Source organism: Gigantopelta aegis, chromosome 7, assembly GCF_016097555.1.
Source record: "Gigantopelta aegis isolate Gae_Host chromosome 7, Gae_host_genome, whole genome shotgun sequence".
Classification (NCBI taxonomy): Eukaryota; Metazoa; Mollusca; class Gastropoda; order Neomphalida; family Peltospiridae; genus Gigantopelta; species Gigantopelta aegis.
In genome coordinates this window covers 26,056,931-26,078,172 of record NC_054705.1, presented here as the reverse complement: position 1 = coordinate 26,078,172, position 21,242 = coordinate 26,056,931, and the positions used below count along the sequence as shown (strand labels likewise).

The 21,242-nt window shown below is 36.2% G+C and overlaps 2 protein-coding genes across 5 annotated transcripts in view; one reads left to right on the top strand and one right to left on the bottom strand.

The window, feature by feature from the left end:
* Positions 1-21,242, bottom strand: part of LOC121376761 (coiled-coil domain-containing protein 73-like) — a 173,194-nt gene that overhangs the window by 63,116 nt on the left and 88,836 nt on the right. The gene's annotated exons all lie outside the window — the stretch shown is intronic.
* Positions 12,430-19,593, top strand: LOC121376764. Its single transcript, XM_041504537.1, has 3 exons — positions 12,430-12,915; positions 14,096-14,309; positions 17,535-19,593. Exons 1-3 carry the CDS (start codon positions 12,781-12,783, stop codon positions 18,500-18,502), a joined length of 1,317 nt encoding a protein of 438 aa, XP_041360471.1. The 5' UTR covers positions 12,430-12,780; the 3' UTR covers positions 18,503-19,593.

The window sequence follows — 21,242 nt, the reverse complement described above, 5'->3', positions numbered from 1 at the left end:
TGAATAACAATTATCTTTATTTAATTATTAAATTAACATTTATTTAATAATACTACTGTTCAAACATACCTGACAAAGCGATCGTCACAAAACCCCACAAAAACAAAACAAATCAAATGCAAAGTTTAATTAATACGGTTACAGATGTTGGAGATGCAAAATTGTTTATAGTTAAGTTTAAACAACGATTGTTTGATAATCTTCAACAAAATTGGTGTAGTTATTACTAAAAAAAAAAGAAAAAAGTACTAACACAATTATCCCCAGGTGATTTTTCAGTCTTATATATTGGTTATGAAAATCCCTGGAATAAAAACCATAAAAATGTGTCAGTATTATCATGACCTGTTATGGTATTCAAACAACCGGTAGAAAAAATGACAATAAATGACCTGTTATACATGTAGATAGAAATATGAGATTTATTTACTATTTTACTGCAAAACATATGTAATATGAAACAGACTATAACACCCTAGTTTATATTGATTACACTTGACAGGTGAAATCTTAGCTGGCATAAATTTAGCAATATAAATTAACAATTACTCAAAACTACCCGCCTGTACATCCCTTGGATGGAAGAGCGACCGTAAGCACTCGACCAGGCACTCCAACCTGGGGATTAACGGCGGGACGGTAGCGAGTGATTAATAACCACTAGATATGCCAATGCCATCCAGACCTAACCACAATAACCATATTATTCTACTGTAAATATGTTCATGTTCTGAAGCTCGTGATTGACAACTGGCATACACCACCCACTAACGACACATTAGTTTTTTTGTTGTTGTTTTTTTGTTTGTTTTGTTTTTGTTTGGGTTTTTTCTTTCTTTCTCACTAAGACAGGATCGTAGTCGCAGTAACCCAATTGGCTAATTAACCAGCCAATCAACATCGTTAGATAATCAACCAAGATAGGACACCACTAATTATCGCCTTTTTTTTTTTTTTTGGCAGCACTCTCATTGGTCCAATCCAGCCAATCATGGATCAAGAACCCCACTACACCTAACTGTAAATAAACTGCACGAATTTGTCTTTGCACCCGCACCATGTTTTAATTTTTTTTTTTTATTACTGATGCATTCCATCCTAGCTAACTAAGGTAAGTCAATTAGGGTTCCAAAAGCAAAGACATGCAGGAAAACCAATACCCAACTATCCAGATAGCCTGAAGACAAACCAAGTAAGCCTACTAAAATCCTATATTTAGGGGGCGGGAATCAAAATTCTTCAAACTAAGTACCTAGATCGGTGCATATATGTATACAATTGCTACTTGCCACCGTTAGTTTCATTTTATTGCATTGGTAATAAAGTTAAGTATGCCAAGCACTAGGCTTTTAAACCAATACCTACACTATAAGGGTTTAACCCTTCAAATTAGATAGCTAGGCTAGTTTAACTCCCCCTCCGTCATTGTATTCAATGCTATACAAGGACGGAGGGGGATGGGTGGTCATGAATGACCGTTGAACTCACTAGAATAGGGACTTAAGACAATAGGTACAACCATAGCACAAAACTAGGATTCACACACAGACTACACGCTCACTGCATCAGTACACAGGGTGCATTGACTAATGATAACAATGCACCCGCCCCCATTTAATGGTCCAGCACGTACTCTAATAAGGAACCGGACAAAAGAATACCGTTCCGAGTACACAATTGCAATGCACCCGGGGGAAGCTGAACAAAAGAATATCGGCCTCCCCCACCCAAACCCCCAATACTTGCTGCTGGTAATAACTTGGTACTTGGTGATGCCTCGACCAGAAGCGGTCAGGCCCTTTATAAGGGCCCTATGGGCAACCTAGGGAGACACCACAGCATCGTAAAGGTCTAAAATTAACGAGCTACTCTTGATTCACTAATATCAAAACCTATATTAGCTCGGCCATTTACCTTTCGACCGACTGTTCAAAATTGCGCCAAATTCCCTCAATCAAAATTGCACATCCTTTTCTCTTGGCATTTAACTGCTCCATTCAAATTCCATAGCACCACCACCACCCCCATCCGCCTGCTACCGATTTGATCGGGCTGCTGGGGCTCCCTTGCACCTGCCAGTGCAGGCAGTCCCTCCTCTCCCCTCCCCTCTCCTTTCCTGTCATGGACGGAGGAGCCGGCCAAGGCCGGCTCTTGTGCCCATGACAGGCGTGCGCTACAACAGCTTGTTCTGAATGTGCACGTAAAACCCTATGACATGACACACAAGTGAAATCACAAGTACTAAGCTAAGCAGAGAGGTGGTCTCAGGTGTGTTCAATATCAAACTTGGTGTTATAGTTTCATATTACACATGTTTTGCAGTAAAATTGTAAATAGATCTCATATATCTATAACAGGTCATTTATTGTCATTTTTTCTACCCGTTGCTTGAATACCATAACAGGTCATGATAATACTGACACATTTTTACGGTTTTTATTCCAGGGATTTTCATAACCAATATATTAGACTGAAAAATCACCTGGGTATAATTTTGATTAGTACTTTAATCTATCTGATACCTTTTATTATAAGCATTACAAGTCATTGTTAAATGTAAAATGTTATCTCACTTATAAATTCCCTGTGTATCTTAGAGTAATATACTAGTATACAAGATTTAGATGTAGTAACTTTAGACTTGCTGTTGACCAAGGAAGATTATTACAACAAAGCCTACACTGAAAGACTCTGTCCATATTGCCTGGATCATGGATTAAGATATATTCAGGATGAACTCCATATTTTGCTTGTATGTAAGCGTTATAATGTACTAAAAGATCACCGTGTTTCTAAATTTATAAAAAAATCATTCATTGCAAACCTTTATAGATATTATGATATCAGAAAATTTGGATGTATTATTTAATGTATGTCTTTATCTTTATAATGTGCAAAAAATTAGAAATATATAAATATTGAAATATATACCTAGTTTACTGTGCAAATGTTAGCTACACATATGCGCAAAAAAATGTATAACAGTTTCTGACTGTATTATGGGCCTAGCTTTATACTGAATAAATAGTTTGTCTGTCTGTCAGTTACAAGGTTTCATCCCTATAACTAATTGCTTATAATTTACATTTTTATAATAATCTGTTTTATCGGAAGCAGGATGTACACATGTAGCTCAGTGTTAGGACATTTGTTTGAGATGCAATGGATCACAGAATTGTCTCCCCCCCCCCCCCCCCCCCCCCCATTCAGTACCTATCCCATGACTGGTACCTCAAAAGCTGTGTGATATGTTGTCCTTTTGTGTTTTTCTGTAAGATTAGCCTCAATATACTTGCTGAACTGTCAAAGGATCTGTTGTTTACATAATGTAACATTTGTTTATTTATTTATAAACAACTGACTATTATTATTAAATGATCATTGTTGTGTTTGTTTTATTTCTGAATTTGATGTGGCATTTAGTGATTGGGGGTTACAGTTGTATCACTTATCCTAGCTGACAACTTGAGTCATAAAGACCTGTGGAAGAATGCATATATGATGTAAATGTGGGCTATTCAAACTAATAAAATATGACTTGCCTGTGAAATAGGCTACAGATGAGGTAAAATTGCAAAATATGTTGGGATGTCAACATCATGATTTCAGTTCATTATAATTAGAGTTGTTTCTATTTCTAAACCACTTAGAGTGTATTAAAAACATTTATATTGATAACCAGGCCTTTAGATCTTACTAATTTGGGCACAATGTGGGGTTGTTGTTTGTTTTTGGGTTGTTTTTTGTTGTTGTTGTGGGGTTTTTTTTTTTGGGGGGGGGGGGGGGGGGGGTGGGTGGGCGGGGAGTAAAGTCTTTTTAGTGAAATAATGTTATTAACAGCTGCTGAAGAGATATGGATGTTTAGAAATTCGTTTCAAGTTACAGTTGACTCCCGTTGGCTCGAACCCCGTCGGTGCCCGAGAAAGTGTTCGACCCATCGGGTACGTAGTTCTAGCTGCTAACTGGTAATAGAATGGAAAGTGCTAATAAAAGAACACTAGCTGGTAACTGGTAATAGAATGGAAAGTGCTAATAAAAGATCACTAGTTGCTAACTGGTAATAGAATGGAAAGTGCTAATAAAAGAACACTAGCTGCTAACTGGTAATAGAATGGAAAGTGCTAATAAAATATCACTAGCTGGTAACTGGTAATAGAATGGAAAGTGATAATAAAAGAACACTAGCTGCTAACTGGTAATAGAATGGAAAGTGCTAATAAAATATCACTAGCTGGTAACTGGTAATAGAATGGAAAGTGCTAATAAAAGATCACTAGCTGCTAATTGGTAATAGAATGGAAAGTGCTAATAAAAGAACACTAGCTGGTAACTGGTAATAGAATGGAAAGTGCTAATAAAATATCACTAGTTGCTAACTGGTAATAGAATGGAAAGTGCTAATAAAAGAACACTAGCTGGTAACTGGTAATAGAATGGAAAGTGCTAATAAAAGAACACTAGCTGCTAACTGGTAATAGAATGGAAAGTGCTAATAAAATATCACTAGCTGCTAACTGGTAATAGAATGGAAAGTGCTAATAAAATATCACTAGTTGCTAACTGGTAATAGAATGGAAAGTGCTAATAAAAGAACACTAGCTGGTAACTGGTAATAGAATGGAAAGTGCTAATAAAATATCACTAGTTGCTAACTGGTAATAGAATGGAAAGTGCTAATAAAATATCACTAGTTGCTAACTGGTAATAGAATGGAAAGTGCTAATAAAAGAACACTAGCTGGTAACTGGTAATAGAATGGAAAGTGCTAATAAAAGAACACTAGCTGCTAACTGGTAATAGAATGGAAAGTGCTAATAAAAGATCACTAGCTGCTAATTGGTAATAGAATGGAAAGTGCTAATAAAAGATCACTAGCTGCTAATTGGTAATAGAATGGAAAGTGCTAATAAAAGAACACTAGCTGCTAACTGGTAATAGAATGGAAAGTGCTAATAAAATATCACTAGCTGGTAACTGGTAATAGAATGGAAAGTGCTAATAAAATATCACTAGCTGCTAAATGGTAATAGAATGGAAAGTGCTAATAAAAGATCACTAGCTGGTAACTGGTAAATTTTTGACCCTGCCTTACCCACCATATCTCTACAATGGCAATATCACAGTATGTGCTGCCCTGTCTATGGAAGAATGCATATAAAAGATCCATTGCTGCTTATTCAGTAGGAGTAGCCTATGTGGTGGCAGCAGGTATCTTCTCTATGACAAACACCAAATAGCTGAAGCTTAAAATGTGATGAGATGTCATTAAACATTTGTTTACTTCCTAATAATAAAATGTTTAAAAAAAAGAAAAGAAATAACAATGACTTGTTAAGTTCTTGATTACAATCTGGGAAGCATTTAAATTCAGAAAGAAGGAATTTTTGTTTATATTTCACGATGCACTCAACACATTTTAATTAGTTATATTGTGACACACACCTCAGCTATCTGGGCTTTCTGTCCAGGACAGTGAGTTAGTGGTTAGTTGTTAGTAGTTAGTGAGATAGAAGTTGGTGTATAGTGGCCTTACCCATTAAAAGTCATTAAAACTCTCTGGGTGGAAGCCGGTTTCAGGATGTGAACCCTCTACCAGCATTATATGTCTGATGGTTTAACCATTACTTTAACGAGGCTGGTCCCTTTGTAATTAGCAGCAAGGGATATTTTATATACATCCCACAGACAGTATATAGTACATACCACAGCCTTTGTTACATCATTTGTGGAGCACTGACTGGAACAAGAAATATCCCAATGGGCCCACTGATGAAGATTGATCCTACACTGATCACACATCAGGCAATCGCTTTACCACTAGGCTGCATACTGCCTCCGTCTACCATTTAAGAACTAGGCCTCGTTCCAGCCAATGCAAAATTACTGGTTTATCAAAAGCCATGGTATGTGCTATCATGTCTGTGGGATCGTGCATATAAAAGATCTCTTGTCACTAATGGAAAAATGCAACAGGCTTTTTCTCTAAGACTATATGTGAAAATTATCAAATGTTTGACATCCAATAGCTGATGATTAATAAAGCAATGTGCTCTAGTGGTGTTTGTGTAATAAAAACAAGCATTCCGAGAGTACTGCTACTGATGGGCCCAACAATGTTCACATCTTATTAATGCAAGGGCCATAACTTTGTGTAAAATGGATAAATCGCCATGAAAGTTAAACTTGATCTTTAACAGTACATGACAAAGCTATACCCTAAATGTCAACTCCATTATATCTCAAGGCATTGTGCAAAACACATTTGGAAAACTATATGTTGGACAGACAGACAGACAGAGAGATGAACAGACAGAAGGACGGAGATAATGATGTATACCAATGTACAATGATGGGCTTCGAACACACATACATGTTTATGAACAGACTCGTATTGAAAACCCCGGAGTTCTGGACCGATTTCTGTCGGTGGGCCCATTGGGCTATTTCTTGTTCCAGCCAGTGGTCCACAACTGATGTAACAAAGGCCATGGTATGTACTATCCTGTCTGTGGATAGTGCATATAAAAGATCCCTGCTGCTAATCAAAAAGAGTAGCCCATGAAGTGGCGACATCGGGTTTCCTTTCTCAATATCTGTGTGGTCCTTAACCATATGTCTGATGCCATATAACTGTAAATAAAATGTGTTGAGTGCACAGTTGAATAAAACATTTCCTTCCTATTCAAGATCTGGATAGTGACCAAGTATTTACGGTACATTAATAAATAAAACAAATTAGTTCTCTGTGCATGGGTCAAAACAATAATGGTAGCCGTCTATCAAAGAAGATAAAAATCTGTGCTTTGGTTTTGCAAAATGTCTATATTTACTGCTGATTGATATTTGTACGTCATTGTGGCAAGAAACGACCACAATCACCATACACTTGGCTTGGGATAATCTGTTCATTAATCTTCAAATCTGTTTTCAGTGGACCATAAAAAATACCCCTAATCTTTTGTCAGGACACCTCTGAGCATGGTGTGGGGAGATAACTGGTTCAATGCCTGCATGATCATATATGGAATTCTATATGTGACTCAGAGCTTAAGATCAGCCTCACTGGCCTTGTTCGTGTTCAGCTATCAGACTTCAGGCTGGTAGGTAGTGGGTTCACATCCCAGTACTGGCTTCCTCCAATAGTGAGTTTTAATGGCTCATTGTGGAAGTACGTGTACAAGGCCACTACACTTCAGCTGCTCTCTGACTAACAACGGTGAGATATTGCTCAGTGGTAGCTAGAGTCGGACTGACGTATGACAGATCGATCACCCTCAATGGACGCAGGTTTTCCCCATCCCAGCCAGTGCCCCACGACTGGAACACCAAAGTATGGAAGGGGGCGGGATGTAGCTCAGTGGTACAGCGCTCGCCTGATGCACGATTGATCTAGGTTCGATCCCTGTCGGTGGGCCCATTGGGCTATTTCTCATTCCAGCTAGTGCTCCACAAATGGTGTAACAAAGGCCGTGGTATGTGCTATCCTGTCTGTGAGATGGTGCATATAAAAGATTCCTTGCTGCTAATCAGAAAGAGTAGCCCATGAAGTGGTGACAACAGGTTTCCTCTCTCAATATCTGTGTAGTCCATAACCATATGTCCGACACCATATAACCGTACATCAAATGTGTTGAGTGCTTTATTAAATAAAACACTTCCTTCCTTCCAAAACAGGGAACATTTTGGGAGTTTAAAAACTTTTATATTAGCGACAGTTGGTGACCTGTTGAAAATAGAGCAGCAGCTACTATTTAACATTTTAGAATTGTGTAATTTCTGAAATTTGCCCAGAGATGATGTGTGTGCCCAGGACAGTGTGCTTGAACCTTAATTAGATATAAAGATGAAAAATGAAGACCACCACCAATGACCCGTGGTAAAAAGTAGATGAAAAAATGAGAGAAGTTTGTTTTGTTTAATGACATCACTACAGATCATTCATTCATTGGCTATTGGATGTGACACATTTGGTTATTTTCACATATACATGTAGTCTTAGAGAGGAAAACCACTACTGTTCCATTAGCAGCAAGAGATCTTTTATATGCTCCATCCTACACACAGGATAGCACATACCACTGTCTTTGATATATATTTTGTACCATGCAGTAAGTACATTAAAAGACAAAACACCAACTCTTCTGGGTGGGATACAGCTCAGTGGTAACACGTTAACTGATGTGCTATCAGTCTGGGGTTAATCCCCATCAGTGGGCCAATTGGGCTATATCTCGTTCCAGCCAGTGCACCCTGAAATATGCTCTAGTGGTTTCATTAAACAAAACAATCTCCACTCACTCTGTTTAAACTGAATGATTTTGCATGTGAAATTGTTTCTGACATTATCAATGATTCATTTTAAAGTGAGTTTATCTGAGCATAGTTCAAAATAAGGTTTAATTAAACCTCCATGTTTAAAACAAATGAGAGACAATAGTTATTGATCTTGAGAACTGTTGTTTCAACTGGTGTGCTGTTAGCAAACAGGTGAAAGGAATTCATGTTCAAACCGAACAAGACAGTGCGGGTACATTATGTGTAATGCTGTGTCTTAAACAAATAATTCAGCAACATTTCTAACAATACACACATTTTGTTTTCAATATTTATGCCTGCATTAGTTATATATAACCTCTCTATCTCCCATTCTTACTGTAGTTTTAGGAGGTTGCATGGGGAGGTGGTTGTTGTTTTAAATCTACTTTGCTATTACAACTACATGCAGGTGAATTAGGAAATATATTGAAATTCAACCTGTCTTGACTGGCAGAATAGTGGATACGCTATTACCCAAAGATAGGCTGGTGCTGAGTTTGCATGCCAGTACCATTTTAATGCTTCAATGGGCAAGGGAAGTGTAAGTCCATTACACCAAATTCTTTCTCACTAACCACTTAATAACTAAGCAATAAGCACTGACTGGACAGACAGCTCAGGTAGCCCAGAACCATAAATATATGAGATGGGTGTCAACGGGTCAAGTTTTCTCCTCCCAGTGTTGCAGCAAATCTCTGCATTCAGGCAACAGTTATTGAGACATTCGGGCACAATTAGCTGGCCTGAAACTGTTCAATGTATAGCGATTCATTTGGAACCATATAGGGCAATTCCACGGTAACTGACACAACATTCAGACATTTAAAAAAAAATAATTAAGTATTCAATAAAATTCTTAAGAATGTTTTTGATCGAAATAAATATGTTGTGACAAAGTCATGTCAAAGAAAATTTCATTGCATACAATCTCAGTGCAACTACAATCACAAATGAAGTGTGAGTAACTGACGTAACAAAAAAAAAAGAACTTGTATTTGACATGTCTTTGAACCTGACAAAATTCTCTGAATCTGAAGCATCAAGTTTTCAGATATACATTGAAATGATCACTAGAACAAGAGAACTAAGTTTTCTACAAGGAATTTTTTATTAACTTTTTTATTACTGGGTAACTGACGTAACACTAAAAGTAACTGACGCAACATTTGAGAATCATAAAAACTAATAAGAACCTATTTTTAAAATAAAACATTTGTCTTTGGCAACTGGTTCATCTAAATTGTAAGAAATACATAAATCTTAAAGGGAATTAAAAAAACTAACAATAGGGGCATGTTCAGGGTGGTGGTTTGGGGGGTCAACCCGTCATTTCCCAACCCTATCCCTGCTCAAAGCAAATTATTATGATTATTTTAATATGCATATACATGCATTTGTCATGATGAATTTAACTTGTAGAATGCAAGAAGTTGCATTTTAAGACATCAGGTTCTCACAATTTTTCAACCCAGTAACTTGGGCAGTTGCACCCTCGATGCCAGCCAGTCTAAACCCCCACTCCCTTCAAACGTTTTTGCAGTATATATTCACTTTCTTATGACATTACCATATGACTGAACCGAACCAAATATTTCGCAAGAAATCGATGGGAATAAGGCAGATATTGTAAATAACCCATATTCTTTCTTTAAAATCTGGGGTTTTTATTCTCAGCATGCTGTCCTGTCTCATTTTTTTTTCTTGTTTGATTTCAATTTAGCTTGCTCCTTTTTTCACTATTCTCTGTTCTTTACCCTCTCCAACCTCTTTCTGTCTTCGTTCAAACGTGCTTTAGTCTCATTCATTTTCTAGGTTGCTGTCTTGGGAGGTAAATGTATTCTACTAAAAACATCAGCAACTTGGGATATTTTTAGGAGTAGTAATCAATTTATCAAATGAAAGGACATTTGCTATTTAGAACTATTAAAGGGGCAATCTCATAGTTGCATAATATATTTCCAAAAATTATTATTATTTTATTTATCTTTTGAAATGTAAAGATTATTCTTGAATTAAGTTACATGCCCATAAAACATTACAACCAAGTAACTTCATTTACAGGTAAAAAAGAATCATATCATTACAAAATTCATTTCAGGTGACTAACAGTTAATTGCGTGAAATCACATTTTGATTTTGAGTTGCAATTGCACAATGACAAAAGATTGGCTGTTTTCTTGAATAACTGATGCAAACTGTTTATGTACTTTACAATTTTAGCTAAGAATTCATGGGAAACCACTGTGGCAGTAAGGTGTATTGTTGATTTATTTTTCTGAGTTAATTATGAAAGATTATGTATGAAATCATCTAATGTGTAGTTATTTATCATAAATAAATGTAAAAATAGCAGAATAAGTGACTTGCCACTACATGTATGAAACTGCAATTTTAAATTTGTGTTACCGGTAATTATTATTGAACATTATAGATACTGTTTACAATAAACGGTGCTGTACATATATTAATCTAAGCTAATGAAACAATATCTACCTCTGACATCACAAGCAATACAATATATCAAATGAAACAAATTCTATGTGCATCTGACATCAAAAGCAATACAATATATATCTTGAAGTATATGTATAAGGGTATATGTATGTACATGTACTGATGCTTGTGAAACTGCTATCATCTACCTACATACATTATCTATTTAAAAACAGCATTAACTGAGTCATGATTATTTTATTTTAGTGAAATAGACATATTTAGATTTCTAAGGAGTGACAGTATTTGCAGTTCTTGAAAACTATTTTTTAATAGTTTTACACAGATGTGATAATAAAGAAATGATAAAACTTACAAGTGCAAAGGTCAAGAACATTCTTAAACCTATTGTTAATTTTTTTATAGCACTCACTCTAGTTTGGGAATTAACACATTTCACAATCTTACATTATGCCTCCAAGAAATATAACAATGGAAAATAATGTACATGTATGTGTTAATGTGTTGCGTCAGTTACCAATAAATTTTAATTCTTGGTGTGCCCACTTAGATTATTATGTTGCCATCTTGTGTAACCATGGCACAACTAAGAGAATATAAAAAAATATAATATATGGTAGCATTGTAGGAGGTTAATATTAAAATTAAGCTTCAAAAGGTAACTGACGCAACAAGGTCATGCTATAAGTTCAAGTTTTTATTCATAAAAATCTATTCCAAATTTATTAATTTGTGTTGTTTGGGAATTACCATTAAGATCTTAGAAACAAAATGCAATACGTACCTTTATCATATTCATTCAATTTTAATGACATTTAAAAAAAAAGATTTCAGTGCAATTTGGGTTCTATTCTTAGGAGGAAATAGCACAAATTAAAGATGGCCACCAGGTCATATGACACAGTTTTGAATTAAAACCTGAGTATTTTATGGTTTATTGATTATCAACAAATAATTCTATGTGAAAAATAAAGGCATAACAGTGAAACAAAATTTCACTCCATGGCAGAGGTATCATTTTTTGTGGAATTGCCCTATATATAGCTGTATGGTAATAAAGCACAAATGAATAACCGTTGTTATCCAGATTCAGGCATTTTTATTCAATTCAGGCAAAAATCAACCCCCCACCCCACCCCACCCCCTCAAATATAGGAGCTAGCCCAAATGCAGCATGCTTGAAACCTGGATATGGTGACAACATACTTATATGTAAATGAATACAATGTAAAGTGGATATAAGGACAAAAATACCTGCAATTAACAAACAGGTAATAAATGATATACATGTAATTAACAGAAAACCAGTTTAATTTTGCCTATGTGTTTAAATCATTGATTAATCATTATTCCACAAAACATCTTACCGACAAAATCAGCTTTAGATTATAACCTAATTAATCCCTCCGAGTATTGACAATGTCAAATGTAGTGTATAGTAATCTTACGGTATGCGTGACGTGCGACCATGTGCAATACAAAACCGTGTGTAACATGACATCATACAACTAAGTTACAAAACAAAACAGTATCTCTGTTAACCACAATCAATTATACACCAACACAGTGCCAAGACAGCCTGACACAGTGGCATACCTTCAAATGTTTAGATGAAAATTCGCTATAACTTATAGGTTTATAAATGTACTAGCATAAAAAAACACAATGAAATTCAAATAAGGATATCTGTGTGAATTTGTTTTTCTTCAGACATGTGGATATAGAAACAGCTGTATAAGTGCCTACCGTAAAGAAGTATGTTTCTTGTGAGATATGTCTAAAACACTGGAATGATGTAGGCCTATTCGGAATACCATGATACATATATATTAGTGGAAGTCGTATTCTTTGTTATAGACAACTTTCTTTTAAAGTTATATGCACACGTTGACATAAGTGACAAGTTTGTTTGAAGTGATCTGGAACTGGTACGTCACATCATACCTGTAGCTATATGTATTGGACTGATAAGAAACCTTACACAAGATAGCACATCGCCTGGCTGTGACAATGAACGAAGCCCAGCGTGTAACACTACAGCGACACTACAAACAATTGTCCAGTGATATCATCCTCACTGAAGATCTTATAGGAAATCTGTGCGACTTGAAGGTTTTTGAGTTGAATATGATAGAAATAATAAAGGTAACATTTATTTTTAATGTAACTTAATTCAAAATATTTAAACTATAGGAAAGTTTAATTTTCACTGTCATCTACATTGTAGTTTGAAATAGTATGAAGAAGTAATCTTAAAAATTGCTAGTTTTATTGACAATAGCTGATGATTAATAAATCAAGGTACTCTAGTGGTGTCTGTCATTAAACAAAACAAACTTGTGTTAGTTAATTTGGATGCATTAGATAAAATTTGTGTCAGATGTTCCAATTAAAAAGAAAATTTAAAAAAAATTAGAGGTGACTAGTCAATACATTCGTAATAATGTTCTTTGTAATTTAAATTATGTTCAAAAAGCTAATTTAGATGAATTTATTTGTCCACTAAGGGGGTTTGATCCTGTGATCAGGTGCGTGTTCTACTGACTAAGCTAGCTCCTGTCCTACTGTCAACTTCAGAATACACGACATTACAAAGCACAGGCATGGACACAGTTTGTTTTGGAGGGTTTTAATGACACCACTGGAGCATATTGATTAATTAATCATCGGCACATTCATCAATATAATCATCGGCTATTGGATGTCAAACATTTGGTAATTCTGACACGTAATCAGAGGAAACCTACTACATTTTTTCTAAAGCAGCAAGGGATCTTTTATATGCATAGGAAAACACATACCACGGCCTTTGACCAGTAGTGGTACACTGGTTGTAATGAGAGAAAAAAAAACCCAATCAACTGAATGGATCCACTGAGGTGGTTTGATCCTGCAATGAAGCACCTCGAGCCAGCACTCAACCGACTGAGCTAAATCCTTCCCCTGCATGGAAACAGGTCAGAGCCAAGAGAGAGAGTATCTGCAAAAGGAGCATTCAGTGACTGAACTGGGGGAGGGCATGAACAGGTGGCACTCCCAACCCTCTCTCTTGATATAGTAGAAGCCGTTATATAAACCACTTTATACAAGCATAATGAAAGAAAAACTAGAAGCCCAAACCTTACACACACACACACACACACACACACACACACACACACACACACACGATAATGGCATTTTGATATCTCAGATTTGGACAAATTGCAGGAAAGATCCTGGCGGGTGCTAAAACGCAGTAAACTGATTAAATAAACGCAGTGAATTATCATATCTCAAACCAATTGTAATCTGTTTTATAACATACAAATTGTTACTGTTGTAGGCACAGAGGACTAGAGCAGAACAAGTACAGAAAATGCTTGAGTGGCTGCCAAAGCGAGGTCCCCATGCCTTTGACGGGTTTGTTGATGCCATAGAAAATGATTATCCATGGCTGGCCAGTATTCTGCAGGCTAGTTACGAGTCAGAAAGAACCCATCATACTTCACATCATAAAGCTCCTGTCAGACAAGACACTGTGAGATCACTAGTTATAGGTAAGGGTTGTGAGACAATGTGAGATCACTCCTTATAGGTAAGGGTTGTGAGACAATGTGAGATCACTAGTTATAGGTAAGGGTTGTGAGACAATGTGAGATCACTCCTTATAGGTAAGGGTTGTGAGACAATGTGAGATCACTCCTTATAGGTAAGGGTTGTGAGACAATGTGAGATCACTAGTTATAGGTAAGGGTTGTGAGACAATGTGAGATCACTCCTTATAGGTAAGGGTTGTGAGACAATGTGAGATCACTCCTTATAGGTAAGGGTTGTGAGACAATGTGAGATCACTAGTTATAGGTAAGGGTTGTGAGACAATGTGAGATCACTCCTTATAGGTAAAGGTTGTGAGACAATGTGAGAGCACTCCTTATAGGTAAGGGTTGTGAGACAATGTGAGATCACTAGTTATAGGTAAGGGTTGTGAGACAATGTGAGATCACTAGCTATAGGTAAGGGTTGTGAGACAATGCGAGATCACTAGTTATAGGTAAGGGTTGTGAGACAATGTGAGATCACTAGCTATAGGTAAGGGTTGTGAGACAATGCGAGATCACTAGTTATAGGTAAGGGTCGAGAGAATGTGAGATTACTAAACCTATGTAAAGGCTGTGAGACAAGACACTGTGAGATCACTAGTTATAGGTAAGGGTTGTGAGACAATGTGAGATCACTAGCTATAGGTAAGGGTTGTGAGACAATGCGAGATCACTAGTTATAGGTAAGGGTCGAGAGAATGTGAGATTACTAAACCTATGTAAAGGCTGTGAGACAAGACACTGTGAGATCACTAGTTATAGGTAAGGGTTGTGAGACAATGTGAGATTACTAAACCTATGTAAAGGCTGTGAGACAAGACACTGTGAGATCACTAGTTATAGGTAAGGGTTGTGAGACAATGTGAGATCACTAGTTATAGGTAAGGGTTGTGAGACAATGTGAGGTCACTAGTTATAGGTAAGGATTGTCACACACTGTGAGATCACTAGTTATAGGTAAGGATTGTCAGACAATGTGAGATCACTAGTTATAGGTAAGGATTGTCAGACACTGTGAGATCACTAGTTATAGGTAAGGGTTGTGAGACACTGTGAGATCACTAGTTATAGGTAAGGGTTGTGAGACAATGTGAGATCACTAGTTATAGGTTAAGGGTTGTGAGAATGCGAGATCACCAGTTATAGGTAAAGGTTGAGAGACAATGTGAGATTACTAAACCTATGTAAAGGCTGTGAGACAAGACACTGTGAGATCACTAGTTATAGGTAAGGGTTGTGAGATACTGTGAGATCACTAGTTATAGGCAAGGGTCGAGACACTGAGATCACTAAATCTACGTAAAGGTTGTGACATAAGACACTGTCAGATCACTATAGGTAAGGGTTGTGAGACAATGTGAGATTATTAAACCTATGTAAAGGCTGTGAGACAAGACACTGTGAGATCACTAGTTATAGATAAGGGTTGAGAGACAATGTGAGATCACTAAACCTATGTAAAATCTGTGATAAGATACTGTGAGATCACTAGTTATAGGTAAGGGTTGTGAGAAAATGTGAGATCACTAGTTATAGGTAAGGGTTGTGAGACAATGTGAGATCACTAAATATATGTAAAGGCTGTGAGACAAGACACTGTGAGATCACTAGTTATAGGTAATGGTTGTGAGACAATGTGAGATCACTAAACCTATGTAAAGGCTGTGAGACAAGACACTGTGAGATCACTAGTTATAGGTAATGGTTGTGAGACAATGTGAGATTACTAAACCTATGTAAAGGCTGTGAGACAAGACACTGTGAGATCACTAGTTATAGGTAATGGTTGTGAGACAATGTGAGATTACTAAACCTATGTAAAGGCTGTGAGACAAGACACTGTGAGATCACTAGTTATAGGTAAGGGTTGTGAGACAATGTGAGATTACTAAACCTATGTAAAGGCTGAGACAAGACATTGTGAGATCACTAGTTATAGGTAATGGTGTGAGACAATGTGAGATCACTAAACCTACATAAAGGCTGTGAGATGACACTGAGATCATTAGTTATACATGTAGGTAAGGGTTGTGAGACAATGTGAGATCACTAAACATATGTAAAGGCTGTGAGACAAGACATTGTGAGATCCTTAGTTATAGGTAAGGGTTGTGAGACAATGTGAGATCACTAGTTCTAAGTAAGAGCTGTCGGATACTAGATCACTAGTTTAGGTAAAGTTGTGAGATAGTGTGAGATCACTAGTTCTAAGTAAGAGCTGTCGGATACTATGAGATCACTAGTTTAAGGTAAGAGTTGTGAGATAGTGTGAGATCACTAGTTCTAAGTAAGAGCTGTCGGATACTATGAGATCACTAGTTTAAGGTAAGAGTTGTGAGATAGTGTGAGATCACTAGTTCTAAGTAAGAGCTGTCGGATACTATGAGATCACTAGTTTAAGGTAAGAGTTGTGAGATAGTGTGAGATCACTTTTCTAAGTAAGAGCTGTCGGATACTATGAGATCACTAAATAAGAGTTGTGAGATAGTGTGAGATCACTAGTTCTAATAAGAGCTGTCGGAATGAGATCACTAGTTTAAGGTAAGAGTTGTGAGATAGTGTGAGATCACTAGTTCTAAGTAAGAGCTGTCGGATACTATGAGATCACTAGTTTAAGGTAAGAGTTGTGAGATAGTGTGAGATCACTATTTTTGGAAAAGGACTGTGAGATTACTAGTTCTAGATAAGGATTGCAGATATGGAGTTAGCTGCCATAACACTAAGTTATATTGAGTTGTTAACTACTGGCAACAAAATAACTGGGGCCTAATTCACAAATATCTATTAGGCTCTGCTACACAACAAAGCATTCTCTTTGCAAGTCTTTTAACACTGCACTGTGAGATCGCAAAGTTGCGAGAATTTAGTGAATTAGGCCCCTGAATTACTTTTTCCTCAAAGGTCTTCCAAGTAAAGTACAAGAAGGATGCCATGGGAACCTGGTTGTAGTGGTGGTCCTACTGGGATCCCAAGCATTCTCTTTGTTTAATCTCACAAATCATTTACATGGTGTCATTGTGGTTTAAGTTAGGTGGTGTTCATATTATGTTACATGATGCAATTAATCTGTAATGTTATCTGTAAACATTAATGTAGCCAGTATGGAAGGTAATTTCAGTAGCTGATGAAAATTGCTCTTTGTTGACCCTGAATTCACATATTTTTATGTTATTTTCTCAACAGATACATCATGTATTGCAGAGCCTGACACAAAGAAAAAGGTGAGCTATTTTGTCCACCGCCAGTTCGGCACCAGCAAAAGAATTTCACAGAATGACAAGAAGGCTTTAGAAAAGTGGCTCAATGAACAACTGAATGAAGAACGAAAACGACTTTTATCCTTAACTGACCGTCCAGAGATTGAGTCAGTAGATAGCTCAGACTCCGAGTCAGAAGACTCAACCACCCAGAACATACAGCAGGAGCTGTATAATCTGCACATCAAGCTAGAGGATTATCTTTTGAAAGACAGAAAATACAAAAACATGCAGTATCTGCCAGAAGACATGACGTTTGAGACTGTCAGCAAAGAAGTGGATGTTGTTCTGAAAATCATCGACTCTCTAGAAAAGCAAATACAGAACAGTTTACAGAACTTCAGTACTACAGAACAACACAAGCCTCTGTCGGATCTCGTGGAATCTCTGGTAGCCAGATATGTGGAGCAAGAGGATATTCACAACAAAGACAGCAAACATATTAAAGAACTTCACAAAAAGCTGGACGAGTATTTAGATCATATTGACACAGTAGAAAATCAAAGAAAGACTTACCGTGAAAAGGCAGACATCCTTTCAAAAGAGGTCTCCCAACTCCGAAATGAGAATTACAATTTGCAGGAGAAATGTAGCATGCTGGAGAAAGCTCAGCTACAGCACTTGGAAAAGGAAAAGACTCTGCTAAATCTGAAGAAGATGGTTGGAGAACTGCAGGCGTCTCAGACATTCCGTGCAGCAGGTGACACGTACAATGTGGGCAGTAGTGCAGACTGGTATAACCAGCGCAGTAGAAAGACTGTGCGGGTCAGCACAGACCGCGTACAGAGGAGTCCGGCGAGAATGACCTACGGGATTCAGATGTCCAGTAGAAGGACGATTGGCAGTAAAGCAATTCCCAAGAGACGTAATTCTAATAATTACCAAAGACAGTGACACATGTCTACTGGGTTGAACAGAGAAACATGTTCTCAAGAGACGTAATTCTAATAATTACCAGACATTGATATACATCTACTAGGCTGAACAGAGAAACATGTTCTCAAGAGACAGAACTCAAACATGTACCAAAAAAACCTATGATTTTGTTTTAATGTCTTTGATTTGTTTGTACAAATAAATATATTAAATAGACAATGGTATGCAATGTTTGGCACCTCAGATATCAAAGTTAAGACCACAATTTAAATCATTTGTTAGTGGTAGCCAGACTAACTTGCGAAATAAATTGTAACTGTCACTGGCTGAAGCTTATGAATAGTGGACATTATTTTACTGTGGATCTATAATATGACATTTTATCCCACAACCATTGTTTCTGTTGACAGAATATGACGACGGATAAAGCAAAGTCATATCTGTATAGTAGCAGGATGTGACTTCTGACTTCACACATAGCTACATTACAGAATCGCTCATTTGACCTGTAGGTCATCGTACAATGTAGCTGAAATATACATACATTGTAACATTGTGTATTACTGTATACATGTATGTATACTGACAAGGTTTTGTATTATATGTTCTTTATAAAATTATTTTTAATGTCACAAGCTTTAAGTTACAATTTCTGGTATATTGACCAACTGTTAACTTTCTGATGGATCCATATGCTGGTAAATTAAAGTCATATGGCATCATAAATGTTTATATTATCACCAGATTTCAAAGAAATGCCATGATGTAGGTTGCTGATAAATATATAGTACTATATTTGTGGCCGTTTGATACCATTAATCTAATATATCTAACTTCCTTTTGCTCATTAGAAATGCTTTTAAACAACTTGAAAGATAAGATAAGAATCACTCATTTACTGTGTTTTCATTGTTTGTTATCTGTGGTGTCTGTGTCATCAACATAGAGTAGCCAATCAGATGTCTTTAAATCATTATCACATCTATGCTGGAGATCGCTGTGTGATAACAATAATAAATATCACATAATGTTCTCACCAACAGGTGTAAGAAAGCTGATTAAACATACACATGCATACATACAAATTGCAGTCTTGTGCAAGTCGTGGTGTACGTACACTAGAGCTGCAACAAATACACCAAATGTAATGGTTAATTATAATAAATCTACTAATAACTTAACAAGTGGAGAATATTAATGAAGACCATTATTTAATAAAGTCCATTTAATAATTTTAAAGCTGTGCTTGCCTCTCTGTCCTATACAATAACTGTTTAGTAATGCCAGACACAAACACAACTAGTTTTAACAAACATGTTTTCACTATCAGTTTATATCATTGCTGTTGTAATATAGAATATAAAAATTGAATCAATGTTAATTAGTATTACCTAGACTTGTTTGATATTTTACATCTTAAAAAACACAAGTAGTGATCGAATTCTATTTATTCTACACCACTTCTAAAATAATATTTTTTATTTAATATTAATTTGAGTAAATAACAGTTATAAGTCACCTTCATTGTAATATGACATCATCACGATTGGCACAAATGTAGTTTGACTTTAACGAAATCCTATCAATTAAAACATTATGCTAAAGTACACATGTCTTGCATGATGACTAATTGTAAAGAAATGACACATTAACAGCGTTAATATATACATGTATATATTAAGCATGCAGCACATGCAGGTTAATATATCACAATATCACATGGGTTTATGGCATGGATATTATGGGTAAGTTAATTACATGTATATATTAAGCATGCAGCACATGCAGGTTAATATATCAAAATATCACATGGGTTTATGGCATGGATATTATGGGTAAGTTAATTACATGTATATATTAAGCATGCAGCACATGCAGGTTAATATATCACAATATCACATGGGTTTATGGCATGGATATTATGGGTAAGTTAATTACATGTATATATTAAGCATGCAGCACATGCAGGTTAATATATCACAATATCACATGGGTTTATGGCATGGATATTATGGGTAAGTTAATCACATGTATATATTAAGCATGCAGCACATGCAGGTTAATATATCACAATATCACATGGGTTTATGGCATGGATATTATGGGTAAGTTAGTTACATGTATATATTAAGCATGCAGCACATGCAGGTTAATATATCACAATATCACATGGGTTTATGGCATGGATATTATGGGTAAGTTAATTACATGTATATATTAAGCATGCAGCACATGCAGGTTAATATATCACAATATCACATGGGTTTATGGCATGGATATTATGGGTAAGTTAATTACATGTATATATTAAGCATGCAGCACATGCAGGTTAATATATCACAATATCACATGGGTTTATGGCATGGATATTATGGGTAAGTTAATTACATGTATATATTAAGCATGCAGCACATGCAGGTTAATATATCACAATATCACATGGGTTTATGGCATGGATATTATGGGTAAGTTAATTACATGTATATATTAAGCATGCAGCATATGCAGGTTAATATATCACAATATCACATGGGTTTATGGCATGGATATTATGGGTAAGTTAATTACATGTATATATTAAGCATGCAGCACATGCAGGTTAATATATCACAATATCACATGGGTTTATGGCATGGATATTATGGGTAAGTTAATTACATGTATATATTAAGCATGCAGCACATGCAGGTTAATATATCACAATATCACATGGGTTTATGGCATGGATATTATGGGTAAGTTAATTATAGGCTAAACT